General features: G+C 46.4%; 1 protein-coding gene across 3 annotated transcripts in view; it reads right to left on the bottom strand.

The window, feature by feature from the left end:
- The window catches only part of SNX9 (sorting nexin 9), a 105225-nt gene that overhangs the window by 33162 nt on the left and 49565 nt on the right, over positions 1–22498 (bottom strand). For 2 of the 3 annotated variants that reach the window (XM_032836439.1, XM_032836440.1), the window contains exons 3-7: positions 19811–19885; positions 18473–18598; positions 9822–9908; positions 4642–4807; positions 2547–2697 (exon numbers count right to left, since the gene is read on the bottom strand). In XM_032836439.1, the coding sequence (XP_032692330.1) occupies positions 2547–2697; positions 4642–4807; positions 9822–9908; positions 18473–18598; positions 19811–19885 (605 nt within the window). The remainder of the gene's footprint in view (positions 1–2546; positions 2698–4641; positions 4808–9821; positions 9909–18472; positions 18599–19810; positions 19886–22498) is intronic. The other variant, XM_032836441.1, reaches the window with a different exon arrangement.

Below are 22498 nucleotides of genomic sequence, written 5' to 3'. Positions count from 1 at the left end.
CTTTAGAGCTCCAGCCTCCTCACGGGAGGAATGGGACAAATATGACCTTCCTTTTAAGAGGATAAGGGAATTAAACGAACGAGGGAATTAAATGAAGGTGTTATATGAAGAGCCTAGTATACGTACTCCTAAATTAAAATCATCTCTAGTTATGCCATCATCTCTTTGAAAGTATCCCCGAGAGCCTCACGTACGGCTTTGGGCTTCCTCAACATTCTGAGCACACTTTGGCTCTGTAATTTATCGTGTATAATCACCATAATCCATTTGCACAGTAGAGCAGACTGGAAGCACTTTAGAGAAAGTATCTGTATTTCCGGGACCTAGAGGAGTTATGGGAATACATGAAATGCTTGATGGACTAATCTGGAACAGTTTTATTAAAGAACCTATACTTCTGCTAGAAAACACTAATGGGAAAATGTGGGGATTACGCAGGGTGACAAATCCCCAACTAGACTGCAAGCTTCTGAGCGCAGAGGTCCCATTCCACGCTTCCTTCCGTGTTCTTAGGGGTCGCAGCAAACCTCTAGGGCCAACTCATTTAATACTTACTGGACGGCGGTGCAATTTATTAATTCCTTCAGTACTATCAAAACGGATTCTTATAATGCTCGAGTACACTTCAATTTCTCATCTCCTCTAGTGTAAGGTTTATGCTCCATGACTGGACTACGGCTGTCATGTAAAATGGATTGACTGCTAAAAAATGTTAATACTTAAAAAAATTTTCTACGACTGCTCCAAGTGAGTTATTTGTATATTAGTCTAGTCAAATAATAATAGTAATAAAGAATGGACCATAGGATTTTAAACAGCTCTCAGCACGAGAGAGAGAGAGAGAGAGAGAGGGATACCTCAAGAGGTTCCAGGTCAATTTAGGATTCCTCTGATTTCGTTTGACCCTGAACTGAAATTTTCGATTAGAGAGAGTTTTGAATTAAAACCAGCCCCTTTCATTCAGAGATGCAGAAACTGAGGCTCAACTGGGTCACCCATTTCCCCAAGATGATACAGCAGAGGACAGCAGGAGAGTGTAGGGCATGGGGTGGCAAGGGAGAGCAGGGGCAGGAGTCTGGGCACGAGCCAGAGCCTCCCTAAGTAGCCAGGAAGGCGTGACCATGCACATGATGCAGAGTCTGTGCTTCCTCATTTTCAAAATGGGGCTGAGAGACACTTTACAGTACAATGGGTTTCAATGCACTTGCATTTACGCTTATTTACATCACTGCAGACCACACTGAGAAATTCACCTTCCACTGTAAGAAACAGGATAGAGTCAGTATGAATGACTAATTTTACTATGCATGCAACTGAGCATGAAAATACCTAATGGAAGGAAGCAGATACAGAAGGAGGAAGAACGTGTAGCTAAAGGGCAGCTCATCTAATCATTTGATGCTACGTAAACGTACTGAGGGGAACTGGTGGGACTCAAACTTCCGTTTGCAGATCTAGACACAGACCTTGACAGCCAGGTACGCAGCATTCTGTTTACAACTGCTCCCAGACACAGATTAACAGTCCTTCCTGCTTTGAATCATGGACTTGGAACATGGACAAATAGTGGTAGTGATTTTAGAAAAACTCTATTAAGCACGCTGCTGTAAGATGGGAATTTGAAAATTTCTAGGGAAGTCATACAGCATGTCTCCTCTGAGCTACACCGTGTGAACTACAGACTCATGCAGGACTGCCCCCGGGGAATCCCACGGTCCTCTGTCCACACTCACCCCTTCCCACACGCGTCCCTGTCAGGCACTGTGCCTCCAAGTACTGGCCAAACTCTTCTTGTTTTAAATCGTAGAGGAATCTAAGTGAAAACAAAGTCTTACAACATATGAGGCACAGTAGCTGAGACATGGAGGGATGGACGGGGATCCTGACTAGATCACTTCCCACCTGTGCAAGCCTTGACACTTACTTAACCTCTCTGGGCTTCAGTTCCTCCCACAGTGAACACAGGGGACCACAGAGGGGTATGAGGGTCACATGAGAGCACACAGAAGCCATTCTGCACAACGTCTGGCCCACAATAAGTGAGCAACCAACAGGAAGACATTGAAAGGAGAGTTGTTGTTATTATTATTACTTTTTTTTCTTTTTTTTTAGCTTTTCTGTGATGTCAGTAATGAGACCTCAATGTGCCAGGGAGTTCACAAAGGTAAAAGATCATTAAACAACAAATACTTCACTTCCAAATGGAAAAAAATTCTTTCAATCAGCTTCTAGAGCCAAGAGCCAAACAGAAGTGATCAAACGACACCCCAAACTTCACAGATCCCTGAAAAGAGGAAAGCCTCTTTGGATCTCCCGTCTGTTTCTGCGTGTTCATGTTCCCCCGCGCCCTGTGTTTTTTATTTTATTTCACTTTTTAAGATTTTATTTATTTACTTGAGAGAGTGAGCGAGGACGAGCACACGAGCAGGGGCAGATGGGAAATGGGTGAGACTCGATCCCAGGACCCTGAGATCATGACCTGAGCCAGAGCCAGACGCAGCACCGGCTGAGCCACCTCGGCGCCCCCGCCTGCCCCCCAAACCTACTTGTTGAGTGGCAGCTTCATGGAGGAGGAGCCGGCTCGGCTGCTGCCCCGCTGAGCAGCCCCTGCTTCTGCTGCCTCTGAGTCCTTGAAGTAGGGAGCGGCAGACTTGGGGTCGTCCCAGTCTTCGTCCCATTCGTCATCGTCACCGGTGGCTGGAGGCGGGCACAGAAGATCACCAGTGAAGAAGAGCAAAAGAAAAACGGAACCACGTCATTCTCTGATAGGACTACTGACTGCATCAGCCAATGAAAGCACGAAGGAGAGAAGGTGTAGCACAGGCTTGGAACGCAGATGCGGCGCTGGCTCTCCAGTCAGTGCTGGGCTGCAGCCAGGCAGTCTGCCTTTCCATGCAGAAGACACGTTAGAAAATGAGGCTGTCAGGGTAACCAAGGCCAGGGAAGCGCAGGCTAGAGGCGGCTCCCAGGAGGATTCACAAGCCAAGGCCGGAGCACAGATAACTCTCACTATAAAGCTGCAAATAAGCAGATCAAATACCCATGAATATCACGACTATTGGGGAGGAGGGATGGAGGGTGGATGGTACATTTTTGATGGGGAATTCTTTTAATTTAATTTATTTAATAGAGCACGTGTGCACAAGCAGGGGGAGCGGCAGGCAGAGCGGGAAGCAAGCTCTCCGCTGAGCAAGGAGCCCGATGCGGGACTTGATCCCAGGAAGCCGGGCTCATGACCTGAGCCAAAGGTAGACGCTTAACCGACTGAGCCACCCAGGCCTCCCAGGAATTCTTTTAACCCCGAGGTTAATATAGGTGAGGAAAGGACAAGGGGAGGGGCGGAAGAAGGGGAAGAGAAGAAATGAGACAAGGGGGCATCGACAGACCTGCATCCTCCTATTCGAACGCTGGTGTCTGTCGGTGCACACGCTGCAGCCAGCTTCCCCCCGTCCCTGCCCGCCCTGCTGCCTGCGCCTCTGTCTCCCACCCTGATGGCCTCATGTGTCCTTTTACTATTAGGCAGAAAAATGCCCTGGGATCTCTGCCTTAGGGGTGCCACCAAGAGAAGCCAAGAAACAGACGCCAAAATGAAAATGATAAAGAACAGAATGTACTGGAAGATCGGGCCGAGCTGGTACAGAACTAGGGGCAAGCAGTCAGCTCGCAGTCCTTCCACTGGCCCGTGGCGCCTGGCTACGCGTGGGAGCCACTAGCACCGTCGATTCTCCGTGTGATGGGATCACACATCGGTCATGAAAAAATGAGGGGCGGATATCTGTCTTTTTCTTTAATTTCAGAACAGGTATAAACATCCTTTCTCTTAATCCCTGAATTGTTTTCCCACCTATAAATTCCTTTTTTGCCTCTGTATTTCCATTAAAACAGGTAGTTCAGGAAAAGGTAAAACCATTAAGTCAGAGATATAAACCAACAGGTGATAAATCACATTCGCTCTGTATACACATTTTTTGGGCCCAAGATGTTAAAACAAATGTGTGTCAGATGCTAAGACTTTAGAGTGGGAAGAGGACATAAAAACAGAGATGACCAGTCTCCGGCACCGTGGAGGTCCAGGACCACGGGCTGGGTCTCCTGCACTGGCATCATTCCGCTGGTGACAGGAGGGCTGCCCCTTCTCTCCCGCAGCCATAGGCTGCTCTGCTCTCCTGCCTTGTGAACCTGGCCCCCGCAAGCATTTGCGACTCCGCGACAGATCATGGAGCTGGGACTACAGATTATAACTAACGACTACCCACATTTGGGTCCAGAAATCTAGGTCTGCTATTAATGACAAGGGCAGCAGAGAGCACTCCTCTGATTAAATTCTATTTTTAAAATATCTTTTATTTTTTTAAAAAGATTTTATTTCTTTATTATTTGAGAGAGAGAGAGAGAGAGAGAGAACAAGCAGAGGGAAGAGAAAGACAGAGGGAGAGAAGCAGGCTCTCTGCTGAGCAGGGAGCCCAATGTGGGGGGCTCGATCCCAATCATCACCTGAGCCAAAGGCAGACACTTCACTGACTGAGCCACCCAGGCGCCTCTGATTAAATTCTATTTTTAACTTGGATGCCCTCCCCAGTCACTTCTACCCTGAACCAAGTTCAGGGTGGGCCTGATCACCAGCAGAACCCTCTTCCTCACCTGGTCCTTGGTAGGCCTGGGGGTGACCAAAGGCAGTGTCCCAGTTATTGGAGGTGTTTCTTTGGGCCGCAGCCCCCTCTGGCTTGGCCCCCCAGCCATCCGTGCTGTCCCAGTTTCCAGATTTGGAAGCACTCCAGGCTGACCAGGGGTCATTACCACTGCTGACCTGTTGTCAGGAGTTGAAAAAAAAAAGAGAGAGAGAGAAACAATAATTGTTCTGTCTCAAAATCATTACTTAATTCAGAAGAAATCACCTAACACTGATAAATAAAAAGGATGTTAAGTTTAAAACAATTAAAAAAATATATTCTTAAAAGCTTTTACGTATTTTTTTTGACAGGGAGAGAGTCAGCAAGAGAGGGAACACAAGCAGGGGGAGTGGGAGAGAGAGAAGCAGGCCTCTGGAAGAGCAGAGAGGCTGACTCAGGACTCAATCCCAGGACCCAGGGATCCTGTCCAGAGCTGAAACCAGATGCTTAATGACTGAGCCACCCAGGTGACCCTAAAACAATTTTAAAAATTTAAATAATAAATTTTCCATTTAAATAAACAGTTAAGGAAAGCAGAAAGAGCAGCATCAACCTGATTTTTTTATGTTAACCTTCTGCCCTGCTTCCTGGGAACCTGACAACCAGTAACAAAGGAACTAGGACACGGGGCCGCCCAACTCCCTCTTTCTTCTTCCCTCCCCCAGTAACTACTCTTCTGAACCGTAGCCATTCCTGTGGCTGTGGCCGTCCTTCCATGTCACAGTCCACGGTCATGAACAACTGCACTGGGTTCTTCAAACTGACATACACGGCATCCCATGGGGTGTGTGTCTTGTCTGCACTTCTGTCATGTTTCTGCCATTACACATGCTGAGAAGGATCTGTTTTATTCACCTGAACTGCTTTAGAGTAAATCCACTGTATTTTGGCTAGGTTTTAATTTTTCTATGGAAAAGTCCCACCTTCCCAGTAAAAAAAACAAACCCAAAACGCCAGCAGGATAAAAGGGTACGTACGCCCTTTAAAAAATACACTTGCCGCTCAGGCTGCCAGTCATTATCTCCTGACAACTACCACCAACGAACTCCTTCTAGATACTGCATCGAACCTCCCACAAGCAAGGGCCCTTTTTGTTTTTAAACATTTGTGCTCTGCACTTGTATTCGTTTTTCTCACTTGGTGACCCGATACGTCCTCTGTGGTCCACCAGCTCTTCTGGCTGACGTGGCTCTTCCCCGTGGCCTGTTCCGCTGCCTTTAGCTCCCACAGCTTCCCCGGCACAAGCTGATGCTCCAGCACGGGTCGCGCTGCTGCATTTCGCTACCGTAAATACCGCCGCAGCGCGCCTCCTTGTACATCCTTCCCCACGTGTCCAACACAACGACTAAAATCCCCAGAAAGCAATTGGGGGGCTAATGAGAATGGGCTTTTTCAGCGGACAGAATTTGTCAAACTGCTTTCCAAAGAGATTGTACAGCCCCATTTGACAGTTCAGTTCCTACGCTCCCCACCGACCTGCCAACGGGCTCTGCCATGCATAAAAGGGGGTGTCATGCTCCAAAATTCATTTTAAAATATTTGTACCCATTATTCCTTTAAGTAATTTTACCATTTAATTATTCACAACACAAATAAAATCTTGGAAAAGACAATACATGGCGCCCAATTTCAAGGACTATTATGGTAAGAGAACCTGCAGCCCACTTCTCCCCTGGCCCCGTTCACTTGAGGTAACTAGTTTTGTTTTGTTTTGTTTTTTTATTTCCTTGATTTTAAAATTGTAAACCTTTGATTTTCCTGGAATTTACTTTGGTGGAGGAAATAATGAGGGAATCTGATTTAATTTTTTCTTGTCATCCGTCTGCCTAACACCAGTTACTGAAAAATCTGTCTTGCCCCCACTGAACTGAAATGTCTTCTTACTCGTAGGCTGTCCTTGGGCCTATATCTGGGCTCTTTCTTGTCTCCTAGGAATCCATTTGTATAAGTACCAAGTGACTTGTGAGCCCATTAGATGATACAACAGTATCAGTACTTTAGCATAAATCTTTTATCGGTTTATTTTTACACATGAACTTTAGCATCAGCTTAATGTTTTAAAAGTAAAACCGCCTAGGGGCACCTGGGTGGCTCAGTTGGTTAAGTGTCTCCCTTAGGCTCAGGTTGTGATCTCAAGCTCATGGACTGAGCCCCCTGTTGGGCTGTCTGCTCAGCGGGAGGCTGCTTCTCCCTCTCCCTGCCACTCCCTCTGCTTGTAACTCTTTCTCTATCAAATAAATAGATTAAATCTTTTAAAAATTTTTAAAAAAATTAAAAAAAGTAAAACAATCTAAACTTTTGCATTAGAATGTCAGATTTTGAAAAATGTGTTGATTTTTACTAGTACCACCTTAAACTTACAGATAAAATCAGGGAAAACAAATAGTGCCTTAGAAAAAAATTTCAGTATTGAATCTGTTTATCTAAGAACACGGAATAGCAGATTTTCCTCTTGAGTCTTCTTTCTCACATTAAAAAAAAAACAAAAAACAAAAAACCAGTGTTAGTTTAAAAAAAAAAAAAGAACAAAGAAAGAGGGGAATCTGCAAGAAAGTTACCCAAACTGTCTAATATACCTAATGCTCTAGAATACTATTGTGTTGGCTTTTTTTTTTTTTTTTTATTCTTCACTGACAGATGTGGGGACAACTGCCTGCCACGCACCAGAACCATAGAAAACAGAGTCTATGTTTTACATGTGAAGTACAGTTCATTCAAACATCTATCTTCAAGAGAAAGAGTGAAGTTACTAGTGATTGGCTCTAAGTTGAATACCAACAGAATGACATTTCGCCCAGATGACTGTGATTTTCGCAAATATGCCGCATGGTGATACGCACAAGGAGCTCTCGTGGGTTCTGTAGATGGAGGCGGTCGTGCTAAGGGCCTGACAAGCACACTTCGCTTAGAAGAATCCCTTTTGGTGCTTTAACAAATTTGAATAATTCTGTTTTTACTGTGATTATCTCCATGTATAAATCTTGAGGTATTGTGTACATGGATACATATTTTCTGACTGTACTGTTATTTCCTTAAAGTGAAATCTTGATTCCATTCATTACTATTGCTTACCAAATACAGTGTCTGGCAGATGCCAAATAAATTTACATTGAATAAAAGCATTAAAAAAGAAGAAGAAGAAGAAGAAGAATCCATTTTTACCAGTATATACTCTGTACCCTCCAAACTCTCAACTGTGAGGTTTTCAGAATAAGAACTTCAAAAAGTACAGAAATTTGGGACAATAAGAGGACAGTGAGTACAGACACTCATTTGTCTAGCAGTTCCATCAAGGCCCGACTAAGCGGGTCCCGCCGTGAAGTGATGGGCTGAGGGCAGCACAGTGGGGGGGCACGGGCTCTGGTCAGGCGGCCGGTCTGACACTCTGCTTCTACCTCTTTCCAGCCGGGAAACCTCAGGCTAGAATTCAAAACCAGGCAGCCTGCCTCCGATTCGGAAAGGCTGGTGGGAGTTACATGAGGGAAACAGAGAGGGAACAGAGGGTTATAACGCAGCACAGGAGTGACGCTCAGCGCTGCTATGACATGAAGACTACAATGTTAGCAGAGAAAGGTTTTCGTCAACACCAAGGAAAGAATCAGATGTGAAATATTCAGAGGAAGTATCCTTAAAACAAACAAAAGATGGTTCCTTTGAAAACTACCGTATTTGAACGAAAACGCTGATTTGAAAAGATATATGCACCCCAATGTTTACCGTGGCATTATCTACTGTAGCCCACGTGTCCATGCACAGATGAAGGGATAAAGAACACACACACGGGGGAATATTACCCAGCCATAAAAAGTGATTTTTGCCATCTGAACAACACGGATGGACCGTAGCATAATAGTAAGTGAAGTAAGTCAGAGAAAGACAAACACCATAGGATGTCACACATACACAGAATTTAAGAAAAAAACAACGAATAAAGGGAGAAAGAGACAAACAAAAAAAGACTCTTAACTACAAAGAACAAACTGGAGGCTACCAGAGGGGAGGTGGGGGAGGGGACCAGCGAGCTGTGTGAAGGGATTAAGAGCCTGATCAAGACGGACAGAAAGAAATGTGCAGAATTGCTGAATCATACCTGGAACTAAAATAACACTTCATGTGAATTATACTTAAATTTAAAAATAAATCAATGAAATTTATTAAAAAATTAATTAGGGTAAAAATAAATAAAACGACTTTGTTTATAAATTGCTTGTAGTAACTGGTATTATCTGGTCATCTGTATGATCTCAGCTCCTACCTAGGTTATGAAATCCTTGTAGGCAGATCTAGTAACTATTTGCTTCCTTCTCTTTGTTTTCCCTGGGACATCCCCTCTATCTTGTTTCCAGGTGACTCCTGCTGATAAGCATCTCAAAGCCTGGCCCACTGGACAGCTCTCCAGCTTTGATCACCGACTTCTCGCTCGCTCGCTCGCTCAGATGGTCTCTGTGGAGTCCCAGGGCCCCTCCCCCTCCGAGATCAACAACCCGCAGCAGCTCACACAGTCTGTCTCTCTCCTCTGAACCCACTTCGCCACGCGCAGGTCTCCGACATCTCTGTTTTCGGTTCCCAGTACCCCTTCTTGGGGCGCTTGGCACAAACATTTTCTGGGTGTTAGATGCCAGAGCCTTTGAAGTCCAACCCCTCCTGTAACAACCTGCAAAGGGGACCTGGCTTAATGACGCTATGGCCTCTGACTCCTTTGTCCTCGAACCCTTGTGCCCCAACCACAGGCATTTGGCCGGACAACCCATTCTGCTTCTGAGCCAAGGCTTCAAACCCGGAGTGGCCTCTTCTCTCCTTTCTTCTGGATTTCCTTCCTCTCTCCTTCTGCAAGGTCTCCATCCTCTTCCCTGTCGGCCCGTTATGGTACCAAACAGCTCCTGACTTTGTGAACCACGTGATTAAGACCCCCTCATTAGCGCTCACTGTCCATGGAACAGACTGTCCACCGAGCCTCAGTGATAAGCTCCCCTAGGTGCGAATCCCAGCTGCCCTTCCAATCCCTCTACCTGTTCCACCCCTACGTCTCCGCGCCCCAGGAAGGCCTTCGGTAAGATACTTCGCCTGAAACAATCACCTCGCTCGGGGAAAAGGGTTACTCTGAGGAGTTTGAAATGTTTATTTCCTCTTGCATTCCGGTTTGAATTTTACCTTATTTATGGTAGGAGAAGGAGAAGATGAGGAAGGTGGTGACTGGCTGAGACTTTCAATACAACCAATCTGAGCCAAAATATCCACCTTAAAACAAAAAGGGTGCTCAGTGAATGCAGGAAAAAGAGAGCATACCAAAGCTTTTAACTAGAAACAGCAAATTCGTGACAGGGCTAAGGCCACCAGAAAATTCCAGCATGCTGTTCATTCACAAGCCTTCCGTGCAAAAGCCAAGCCCCGACTGTGGGGGAGCCGGTGATAGTCCATGCACGTTCCGGAGAGCATCGTGCTATCCTGAAGCGCCAAAAATAACCCCAGGCAGCACAGAAGGGGTGAGCAAAACCATGCAGGTCACACAGCCAAAGGAAGAAACTCCAGAGGAAACACAAAGCCAAGCTTTCCAAACTGTTAAGATGCTGAACGAGTGTTTTCAAAGCCACGGGGCACGTGAGATGAGCCAGGCCACCTGGCCGGCCCGGAGTCGCAGTGAAGCCCGGCAGGCCCAGAGGCAGGCGGGAGCAGCCGGCCAGGCCATGCCCGCAGGAGCACGTCTCTGTGTGTGCTCCGGAGGCCCTCCCTGGCTCGGTACACGGCGTCCTCATGACAGCAGGTAACGGACACACTCCCAGGAAGCTAATCGATGGCCACACCAGCACGGTTGGTCGCGACAGCTGTGGGGCCAAATTCCAGCAGAAACAGTTTTCCAAGGTGGCTAAGTAGCTCCAACGGAGAAAGGAAAAGTGCTACTTTAGGGAAGAAAGCCCCTCAGTAAATGTGGAAGAAATCGCTGTACTGATTGAGGCAAGGATGTCAGCTGGGGGTAAGCTCTGAGGTGAACGGTTAACAGCGCCGAACGGACAGCAGACAGACTACCCTCTGGTCACAGGGAGAGGACGTGACTCGACGGTTCCACCTGACCAGCGGCATCCTCTGATGTGATGTAGCATAGATATACACTATCCCTAGGGTATACTCTTGCCCAGAATGTTCTGTGCCTCCTTTGAGCCTTTAGGTACAACTTCCAATTTATACGACAGACAGAGCATAGAGGAACAACTCGGACGATACCAAAGGAACCACCGGACAAATGCAAAAGACAGCAATTCCACAGGAAAACCTAGTAAGAACAGAAAACTAGGGGCTGTGCTGGAAAGAAAGGAGACGTGTGAGGGACACAGTAGACAGAATCAGACATAGTGCTTGGCCCTACACTGAACACCAGTTCCTAAACAAGTAAAGGACATTCTGGGGTCTGCTGGGAAAGTTCAAGTTGGTCTGGATGTTACATAAGATGAAAATTTACTGAAAAGGATTGCCAACTTTTAAAAAGGCTACAAACAGCATGTCCTGTATGTGTCTCGTATGGGTACACACGTGGATAACCGTGTTCAGCAGGGAAAGTAAAGCATGAGCCATGGTGTAAAATGGTAGGGAATGGTGGGGACGTGGTGTTTTTCTGTTGTCTAGCCCGAATTTTCCAATATTCTACAGTGCATACGTACTGCTTCTATAATAATAAAGTGTTCTAGTTAGAAACTGCTTTTAAAGAAAATAAAAACCCTAGTGCATAAAAATGACAGGCTCTGTGTCCTATCTTGCTGTATTTTGCTTCGTATGGGACATCTTTGGGGGGACCTGGACCAGTAAGAAGCACACTGCTACTTCCGACAAGAGGGCAGGGTCTTTTTCGGATAACAGTGGTGAGATCTGGCTCGTCCACTGGTCTCGCAGGAAGCAGCCGAGACATGGTCTGAGAAGGACAAATTTGGCTGCACACATTAAGAGAGCGGCCATATGGGAGCTACGGCGACAAGACACAGAGAAGGGTAATGGTGCCAACGTTTCTCTGTGGGTCCTCCCACACTAGGCTGGACACTGAGGGTAACTGAGGTCTGAGAATTAATGAGAAAGATAACACGCATATTTCAACAAGGCTGCTTTCTGCCAAACCAGCAAACACGAGTACAAAGGACAGACAACGGCTCAAGGAAGCCGGTGGGTGCTCACAGCTCTGGCTGCCCACCTGGCTCCCGAGAGGACACGCTCCCATCAGTACAGGTCAATGCGGACCACACGGTCTGGTATGTCCACCAGGGAAGAGGCGGCCTGACTCACGGGCTCACTACTTTCACATTGTTACCTTGGGGGAGAGGCCGTGGAAGCAATCGAAGGTTCTCCTTGTCACCACACAAGGGAGTACTCGCAGTGCCTCCGTCCCACACTCATACGTTCTGTGTGGTGTCAACTGGCTTGCCAGCCACGGCCTCTCTTTCCACTACACCCTCATGAACGGTCCTCTGCTTGGAAGCACAGATGGAAGCTTCTAGTCACAAAATTCCTCCCTTCCAGGGCAAGACTTTGTCCAGAAATTTGCTACAGGAATGAAAAGAAAGTTGCATGCTCTGTGAAGGCTGACGTGATTTATGTTTTTTTTCTTCTTTTGTTTTGACAACTCATCTGCATGACTGGGGAATCAAAGTCTTTATCTGACATTTCTCCATCAGACACGTAATGGCCACGTGCCAAATGTGTCAGAAAGTAGGGGCAGAAAGCAAATACTGTGATGCCCAAGAACATTCAACAGTTCCTGACAAAGACTGAACTCTTCCTCAAAAGGGCCCACAGAGGGCACAAAATTCTCTTATGTAGAGAGCCCAGCCATCTCCACGTAGACTGTAGAAGAATATGCAAAATTTCCCGTTTTGTTCCTTACAGATCTTTTGCTCAAAGGATATTATCTAACTGTAATTCACTTAATTCAGATGAACCTGTACTATCTTCACGAAACCACTGGTCAGAATATAAAACTTGTACATTCTTTAAAAAAATGAGTCTAGATCACAAGAACCAATTAAACCTGTTTGTGCTGATTGGAAATGACCCAAAAAAGCTTAACTGGTTTAACAAACCCTTTGTTAACTCACATTCTGAACCCATCAGTGTCAACCGCAGGTATCTATTTTTTAAATACAGGAAATGAAAACTTATTTTATTAATTTGTCCTAAGAAGTGGGAAATATTTGTATTAGAGCGTTGACTTATTTTGTTAGCACAAAGCCTTAAATAGGTAGCTTTATGTCCCAAACAGGAAGATGCTATGAGCAGCTTCCAGATGGGTCTAATAAAAGGCCACGAGAGATGGGCTTAAGGACACCTCTGATGACAGGCTGTGTTGCAACAATGCTCACTGGCCCTTCATCAAAGCAATATTCAGGTAAAAAACAAAACAAACCCTTCCCTTTTGTCATTTGTTTCCTGCACAAACAACAATGACAAACCACCCTCAACAATGAACGTCACAGCATGTACTTTTGGAAAGGTTCCCTAGACACATAAAGCAGTCTTATTCAAAGCAAGGATCTGGGATCAAAAAAGCATGGAAAGTTAGTATCACTAGCCTGATGCAGTTCTAGAGAAAAATGTCAGCAAATCCTTTAGACAGAGGTCTACAGCCTTCCTTACAAAGCCCTGTAACTCATTAAAAGGGGTTTGTCTGGGGGGTGCGGAGAAAGAGAGAACCTTTCCAACAGGGTTTTGTAAAGAGGAAATCTCAACAAGCAATCATGAGAAGTCTACGGCATTACAGATCTTATCTGAGATAATGAAATAATAAGCAAACCTAATACCCATGTAAAGCATTCCTTTGCTGATTTATTTTTAAATGAATTACAAGACAGCCTTAAAGTGGCCTAAAAATGGATTTTTTTTTTTAGAAATGAGAAAGCAAAATGTAGTTCCAATGTAAAATTGCTATTGCCTTCTTTATCCCTTAACCAATTAAAAGTCCTTCATAACAAATATCATTACACTGAAAATCTCTGAATAAAAAGATGTCATTTCCCTAAATACCCACTTAGCTTTGAGCATTTGTTTAATATCTAAATGGTTTAAAATAATTAGCAATCCCAGTGAATTTCCTGTAAGGGAATGAACCACTTCTGACTGGGTAAACCAGCAGACGGTAGAATGAGGTGTTATGTTCCTAGTCCTAGGCCGATGTTGAAAACGACACTACCTCCCCTGACAGAATTCAGGCTGAATGAATTAAATACAGGAAATGAAAACTTATTTTATTAATTTGTCCTAAGAAGTGGGAAATATTTGTATTAGAGTGTTGACTTATTTTGTTAGCACAAAGTCTTAAAATAGGTAGCTTTATGTCCTGTTTGGGACATAAAGCTACATCTCATAACATTTTCCACAGTGATATACTTCCGCTAGATTTAGGGAAGAACGACAACAACACACCGTTCCAACGTGTGCAGAACACGATTAGATGCAAGGCCTCTTACAGGTTACGTGAATGGGAAAAAATAAGACAAAAATCTCTGCTTCTCACCAAGCTGGCAAGTACACAAATAATTTGCTGGAAGAGTCAGAAACAGCGCTAAGGGAATCGAGAGAAGGAAAGACCAAACGAGGCTTCATAAGGGGCGCAGTACTGAAGCTGAACCTTGGGGGCTGTGCAGACTTGAAAGGCAGAACGAGTCATTCCGTCCTTCTTGGAGGAGAGAGTAAGAGATGCAAAGTCAAGGGCGGCTAGCACGGGGCACATTTGGGGAAGGGCCCGTCTGGCTGGAGCCCAACGCAGAAGTACGGTAAGAGTGAGGATGGGGCCATGCTGGGGAGTCAGAGCAATACCACCGAGGTTGGGAAAGTATCGGTCACACAAGTGCAGCTGAATTTCTTACACGATTTCCCCACCATGCGCTGTCCCAGGTCTGCCCAATCACTGACAGGACGGTGACCACCTGCCCCACAGGTTGCTCCCTGGACATGTGCAATTGGTCACTTGGTTCGGGAGGCAATGGGGCAGCCCCGAGAGTTTCTCAAGCAAAGAGCTGACACACTGAATGTCTTGTTTTAGAGGCAGTGGCATCTAGAATACCAAACCAAACAGTTAGGAAGTCCCTGCTGAGTACCCAGTACTGCTCCCAACACTCCATCTCTCCGTCAGTGTGTTCCTGCCGCCCTGTGGAAGTTTCCAGATGAGGACCTGCAGGCACAGAAGCGACGGGGCCCGCCGAGTCACACAGAAGCGGGAGTCCTGGCTTGAGAAGCCACGCTTCCCGGCCCTTCCCCATCTGAGGAACGCAGGCCAGGCCCGTGAGTAACCGTCCCTGTGAGGGTCTCACAGAGGAACGAGAGCAGGGCGGTAAGAACATTCCAGAGAAATGACATGGGAAGGTGAGAAAGAGAAGCCAGTTTTGTGGGGAAAAGGCCGGAACAAGAAGCCAGGAATGCAGCAAACTGAAGAGAAAACTCAAGACTGGAGAGACGTCTCCGTGGCTGTGGGAGAGGGAGAAAGGCTGGAGTGAAGCGGGCTAAGGCCTCGGGAAGACCCCCTCGGAGAAGGGCGGCAGGGAGGCTGGAAGAGGAAGTATTTACGGAAGGTCTCTTGGGTGCTGACAGCACTTCCTACGAGGGGTCCAATCCTCCCATTCCAGAGGCTGGGACAGAGGAGCCAGCCTGTCCCCCCCGCGTATGACCCCCAGGCTCAGGCCCCGTCCGGCCCCAGGGCAGAGCGCGCAGCTGGGGGTGAGGACGCTGCAAGCCAGAGACCGGAGCCTCCCGGGGGACGGGGATGCGGCGCGGGGCACAGAGCAGCAGCTGGTGCCGGCTCGGGGGTTCCTGCGGTATCTGATGAAGACAGAAAAAGCCTCTCCCAAACCCCCAGAGGAAACGTCTGGGTTCCCAGAACCTTCCACTGAGCAGCCACAGAGGAGGTTCGGAAACATCTACCATGAGCAGCTTTTCAGAACCAAGGCGATGGCGTGATTTAAACACGGGGAACTGGGCGCAAATCCAGACGGGGACAATTGTCCACACGTCCCTGAAGGAGCTGGTGGCCCTGCCGCCCACGTGGGTCGCCCCTGAGGCTCTAAAACCCCAGACAGAGAAGGAACAGGGAAGCCAACGCGATCCACTAGAGACGATTCTGCCTTTCTAAAGGCGCTGCGGTGGCGGTCCTCGTGCACCTCAGAACCTGCACATGAGTAAGGAAACACTGAGAATTCCATGATTCGTTCCTGAATATTCTGCAGTTGGCATCTGTGGCGTGTATATGCTTGAGCCCGGGACAGGTAACACGATCCCTAGTGCTGTCCCTCTGGAAACAACCACACGCCCACATCGCTGCATCCCGGGGGAGACTCGCGCTCCCCCAGGAAGCCACCTCCCCACTGCGTGGCGGCCCCGGGGTCTGCCTGGCCAGGCCCCTCCGGTGACGCGCGTGTCCCAGCCTCCCGCTGCCGGAACCGCACTCGGCGAAGCTTCTGCCCGCGAGGCTGTGTTCACAGCTCCGCGAGCCACTGCTGGGTCAGAGAGTGCGCGCGTTTTCAGTACAAACACTCGTTATGACTGCCTTCCAGAAGCTTTGTCAACTCATCCTTCCCCAGCTTCGCGTCGGAGCACCTACCTGCGCGTGCCTTGCCTCACAACTCGGCCTTAAAACTATTTAATTCTCTGGCCATTTAACAGTGGCCTCTGCAAGTGAGTCTTTTCCTATGTGTATTGGCTGTTTGCAGCTTGCCTGTGCGGGGAGAAGGCCAGATTCAGGAGAACCGGTGCTAGGACAGCAGACGCGCGGATTCCAAGTGAGCAGCGCGCCACGGGGCAAGGGGGTGCATCCTGCGGGGCCTGACTAGGGAGGGCCAGAGTGGGCCCTGCTGACACACTTGCCCTCTGAGTAAAACTGACGTCTGGGAGAGAACATACTGCCAGGGCAATGAGAAAATCCCAAGAGGCATATCCCTGGAACAAAAATAGCATTTTCCTATTGACATTCAGAGAATTAAAGAATGAGTAAACCTGACAGCAAAATTTTGAAAAGCCACCAATTAAAAATGCCTGTCTGGCTTCTCATTCGTGACATTTTTCATGGTATTTATAAACATACCACCATTTTGGCCTATTTAAATTATTCTTCTATCCCAAATGACTGAAAGCACAGATGGCTATTAAAATTGTTTTTACTTGAGAAGGGGGCCCCTGGATGGCTCGGTCAGTTGAGCGCCTGCCTCTTCATCTGGCTCAGGTCATGATGTCAGGGCTGTGGGACAGAGTCCCATGTCCGGCTCTGCGCTGGGTGTGGAGCCTGCTCAGGATTCTCTTTCTCCCTCCCCCCGGCCTCTCCCCACCTACTCTCATTCAAAAAAAATTTTTTTTTTACTTGATTTAAATTAAATCCAAGTGCTCAGTTAATTAATTATGGTCATGCTTTCTGAATTTTGTTACTTCTAGTTTCAGTTCACTTTTTCTTTGCTTTTAAAGGATCTGGTTAGATTTAGCATTAGAATGGAATAGTAAAATCCACCTTAAAAAGTTCATTTTATTTTTTTCTAAATAACCTGGAAGAAGACACATTTTGACTTATGTCACTCGGTCCCTGCTGCGTGCTGAAATGCCGAGGAAGCTGGTTCGTAACAGACCAAGACTACAGCCGCACGGTGAACTTGTGGTCAGAGTGCTTCGGTCCATCCTGGACAGTGGCTGGCGTAGGTCCCTGAGTTAAAATAGGATGAGTGTTCTTCCACCTCTTGCTTCCTTCGCTGATTCCTTTGCTTATTCTATTCTAATGTCCACCAAAAGCTATTTACAAATGCATAAAATCGGGGTGCGTGGGTGGCTCAGTTGGTTAGGCATCTGATTTTAGCTCAGATCATGATCTTGGGATTCGGGGACTGGGTCCCCCCACACCCCCTACCACGTCAGGGCTCCCTGCTCAGCAGGGAGTGTTTTCTCCCTCTCCTTCTGCTTCTCCCCCCGCTCATGCTCACTGTCTCTCTCAAATAAATAAAACCTTTAAAAAACAAGTAAATAAAAATGTATAAAAACTGCAGTTAACATACGGTAATAGCACCTGGATAAACTCTCTTGGATGGTTAAGATATAAACATTCTGTAAGCAAATAATTACTAAGTGATAGGACTGTGAGGCTTCACATCATTTAAAACCTTCTATGTAGTTAAAGAATATCAAGAAATAACATCTCCTAAAGCCCATTTGTTTCTGAAGATGTAGGAAGTGGTAACATTTTGCTCTCCATCTTCTGACTTTCCTCGTTGCCGCTCACCCAAGGTAATCACTTAACGATAACTGAACTAGGTAAAGTCATCTAAGCAAGTCAGACTCTCATTAAAATTAATGCCGAATTTCAGCGTATTCTTCTCAAATTGTCCCACAATTATGAGTTTCCTAGAGGCAACACAACGGCAGTGCTAATAAGCACTGAGTGCCACATCTGCAGCCACGTTCACCTGCCCTGCGACTGTGAGAGTGTAGGAAACATGCCAAGGTCAGAGAAGTCATTTCCTGTTTTAGCCGGAGCTCTGACACTCATCGCCTGAGTGTGGGACCCTGCCTTTCCTCCCCCTGCTTGGGAGAATATCTGCGCCTCATAGTGTCTATGTTCATATCATGCCAGACTTCTAGAAGCAACTCTCAATGAACACCCTGCATTCTCTCTCATAAACAGCTTTAGAAACAGGTGTTAGCCAGTGTAACAGGCAAGTTCTTTGTTAATGCCCACAGCAATGCCACACAGACATCTACTAGCTACTTTACGCTGTCAGGAATGGCACCCTCGAGAACGCACCACGAGCCCTCACAGATGTGCCGCTCTCAGGCCAGCCAGAGGACAGGAGACTCACCTGGTTGTTACTGTTGGCAGCTGACGAATTGGCTTGAGCTGTACTTGCTGAGAGAGAATCGAGGAAGGCTTGGTCAGCCACTGAATTTCCACAAGAAAATGGGTCTTTTCCATCACTGGGTAAAATCTGAATATTAGAAAGAATATAGATTTTTCATAGATTAGGGGCATTTCAGAGTTAGAGCCTCTAAAGACAAGCAAAAATTGTGATCTACTATGGAAAAGGGGTTTATGTTCTTAAAAGGTAAGTAAGCCTTTGAACATCTCTATTAAATGTTCCCTTCCAGAAGCATACACAGTTCTAGGAAATTCAATTAATGCCAGCACCAACTTAAACCCTCAGATTTCTCTCTTTCTTGTCCATTTTTAGGATCCTGCCTACACAGTGCAGGTAAAACAGGACATAAAACTAAGAGCGGTGGGGTGAGTCCAGGGGCCTGTGAGCCCTCTGGAACTGCACAGGCGAGCTCGGGGTGCAGGCACACACACAGATTTCTGAGAAGAAGGGCCACAGTTTCATCAGATTCTCCAGAGGGTTCAAAACTCCCCACCCCTCGTCTCCATCAGGAACAACAGGTAGACAGCGCCCAGGTCAACACCCACCCCGGGCATCATTCCCCTCTGCTGGAGGGGAACCAGAGCACCTTGTTCCTGATCTCACTCCTGTTTCACTCAGAGGGCACCACGCAACCTTGGTTTTGGTTGGTCACCTGAGGCAAACCGACCAGGGACCCAGGATGGAGTTTGAGCGACCTACGGGCAAACAGCAGGGGGCGCCAGGAGGTTGGCTCAGAGTGGGGTTGTCAGCTGAGTGGGTGTGTCCCAGGTGGGAGGCTCCTTCCAGGGGCGGGTACACTAGCCTTGCTTAGCCTATAGGGGCACAGAGTTTAAGCCAGGCAGCAGCTCCCAGGGAGCTCATCCAAGACCCTCTATGGGAATACCAGAAGGAGTTGAGGGATGGGGCCTAAACCAGCACAGAGCAAAGGGAGCTACTTCAAAAGAATCTTTTTAAACTTTGTAAATGAATCCTGTAATATAAACAGTATTATTATAGGCAGCAGCGATTACACAATATAAAGAGGAAAAATACGGACATTTATTCAGAATAACAGAAGGAACTTAATCTACATACCTGGAGTCACTCCTTGGAGCTTGCATCTACAGGTAACATTTTTTTCTTAGTTCTACTTCAATATATTTTTCACACTTTACATAATGAGCATGTATTACTTTTACAGCATAAATTTTTTTTATTAAAAATGAAGTTGCTACTTTCCATAATTCATAAAAACATGTCTGAAAGACCAGGTTTAATTACTATAAGACAGTAAATTCTTACTTCAACATAGTCTGTGGGAACAAGCCCGCGTTCTCCTTTGCTGTTTCTTCCTTCCAGCCACCCTCCACCAACATCCTAATAAAGGTTAAAAAAAAAAGAAAAGAAAAGAAAAGAAAAAAAAGATGACATTATAGTTGAAATTTCCTACAGGAATTTTGCTTTTTTATACATGAAAAGTAATTAATGTTAAGCTCTTTATTACTGCAGAGATAACACTGTTCAAAGTTATAAACACTTTTTTTAGAAGGTTTATTTGAGAGGGAGAAGTGTGTGAGAGTGAGGGTGAGTGAGCACAGAGCCTGACATGGGGCTTGATCTCACAACCCCGAAATCACAGCCCAGGCCAAATTGAGAGTGGGATGCTTAACGGACTGCTAAGGCACCCAGGTGCCCTCAAAGTTATAAATAATTAAGGCTTCTCTTTACTCTAGAAAATGACATCATCTAAAAAGAAGAAAAATCAAACAAGTGATCAAAGACTGAAAAGTAGCCCATTCAATAGACGAGAGTGCCCTCCACGTGCAATTCCTCTCGATCCAATGGTTGGGGGCAGATGACAAAAATGGCTTGTAGCCCCAACTGTCAAGAAGTAGAATGACACCCCCATTTCTGTGGGGTGAATCTGTGTTATCCTTTGTGACCCCTGCGGCCAACAGAATGAGGTGAGGTGGAAATAATATGGGGTGAATTGAGTCTGGCCTCAAGAGGCTTTGCACACTTTTTCCAAAAGAGCTGTTGAATAACGTGGGTTGCTAGAAGACAGAGAGAAGGCCCCATCTCCTGAACACCCCACCCCAGGCCAGCCAACCCTCAGCAGGGGACCTGCCAGACACCTGAGTAGCACCTGTGAAAGCACTCAACCCCCAGCTGCCCAAGTGCTGACTGCAGACACGGGAGGGAGCTCGGGTCAGTGGAACCATCCAGACTGCAGACAGGGGAGGGAGCTCGGGTCAGTGGAACCATCCAGCCAACCCGGAGGTTCCTGAGCAAGACAACAAATGGTTGTTCATTTAAGGATTGCCTGTTACCTAGGGAAAGCCAACTGATCCACGGTTCCTTTTTCTTCTGGATAAACAATGTTAAACTCAATTATAAAATACTGGAATTCCCACTTTTAATCTATTATCTCTACAAAGTCCTACTTTTTCACCTTAAAATAAGAGTTCTTAAGTTTATAAATCATGTCTCAATTACCTGAATCTAGAGAACACTTTTTTTTTTTGGAAGATTTTATTATTTATTTATTCAGAGAGCAAACACGCATGCAGGAGAAGGGGCCAAGGGAGAGGAAGAGAGAATCTTAGGCTGACTCAGCTGGGAGCCTGACATGGGACTTGATCCCATGAACCTGAGATCATGACCTGAGCCTAAACTAAGAGTCGGATGCTTAACTGACTGAGCCACCCAGGTGCCCCAATAACGTATTCTTTTTTAAAAATAATTTAAAGGGGCATCTGGGTGTCAGATGGTTGGTTGTCTGCCTTCGGCTCAGGTCATGATCTCCAGGTCCTGGGACTGAGCCCCCAGTCAGGCTCCCAACTCAGCTGAGAGTCTGCTGTTTGTTCTCTCTCCCTGTGCCTCTCCCCTTGCTCATGCTCTGTCTCTATCTCAAATGAGTAAAATCTTTTTTTCTAAATAATAAAAGTAAAAATCACTTCAAGCCCCAACTTTGTCCATTTTTGTACGTAATAGCAACTTAAAGACAATACTATTCTACCAAGAAATGAAGACTATTTCTTCATTTAAAAATGTCATATGGATAAAGAATCTTTAATCTCTCTTATGATTAAAAATACAACCTACTTACTAACACACACCTAGCAATTATCTAAAACTATATATACTTTTCTTACCCAGTAATTCTTTTTTATATCTAAAACATATAAAAAAGATTTTGAAAATACTTCCAATATCAAGAAGCCACCACCCTCTCTTGGTTGCTTCCCACTCTCCTTCCCCGCTCTCTGCACTGCCCCAGCCGCCTGTCCCCCCAACCCAGAAGAACGCCTGCATCACCTCCTTCCCCTCCCTCCATGTCCCCGGCTGTCCCCACAACCTTCTTCACATGCTACTCTCAGAGGTGTCCCAGAGCCAGCCTAGGCCCAGCCCTTGCCTCCAGCTCCGCATTTCCATTTTTAAACTGATACAAAGCTGTAGGGAAGAGTTCATTATTTACCATTCTTCAAGCTTCCCTTGTGTAACAGTAAACTCCTTTTATCTTTCCAGAGAAGCTTTTCTCCCTGACTCATGCACTTTAATACATCCACCACTCACTCAGGCCAAAGGCCAAAATCTCCGGGATCCTTGCCTCTTTTCTCTTCAATAGTATCTAATCTGGCATCAAGTCCTCCAGGCCGGACTCGGACTCGGCAAGGCCTCCTGTGTTCCGCTTTTTCCATTCCTGTTGCTATGACCCCAAGGGGCATCCCCGGGGTTGCAGCCACACCAGTCCATTCGATATGCCTGTGCCAGAGTAATCTGGAAATGCAAGGCTCACCACATCAACGAGATGTGCCCTTACATCAAGGGGATGTTACAGCCTAACATCAACGAGAACACCCTTAAATGAATCCACTACTTACAAATGAAATCCAAGGTCTACATCCTGGCCCACAGGTTCTGTCTGACTGGACTTGGAGAGCCAGTTTTTTTAGGCTGTCTGCTACTGGCCCAGATGCACCCTGTACC

The sequence above is a fragment of the Lontra canadensis genome, unplaced genomic scaffold (assembly GCF_010015895.1).
Source record: "Lontra canadensis isolate GAN:19392208 unplaced genomic scaffold, GSC_riverotter_1.0 scaffold92, whole genome shotgun sequence".
Classification (NCBI taxonomy): domain Eukaryota; kingdom Metazoa; phylum Chordata; class Mammalia; order Carnivora; family Mustelidae; genus Lontra; species Lontra canadensis.
Note: the sequence above shows the minus strand (reverse complement) of the source record. Positions and strands in the feature narration are given on the sequence as shown.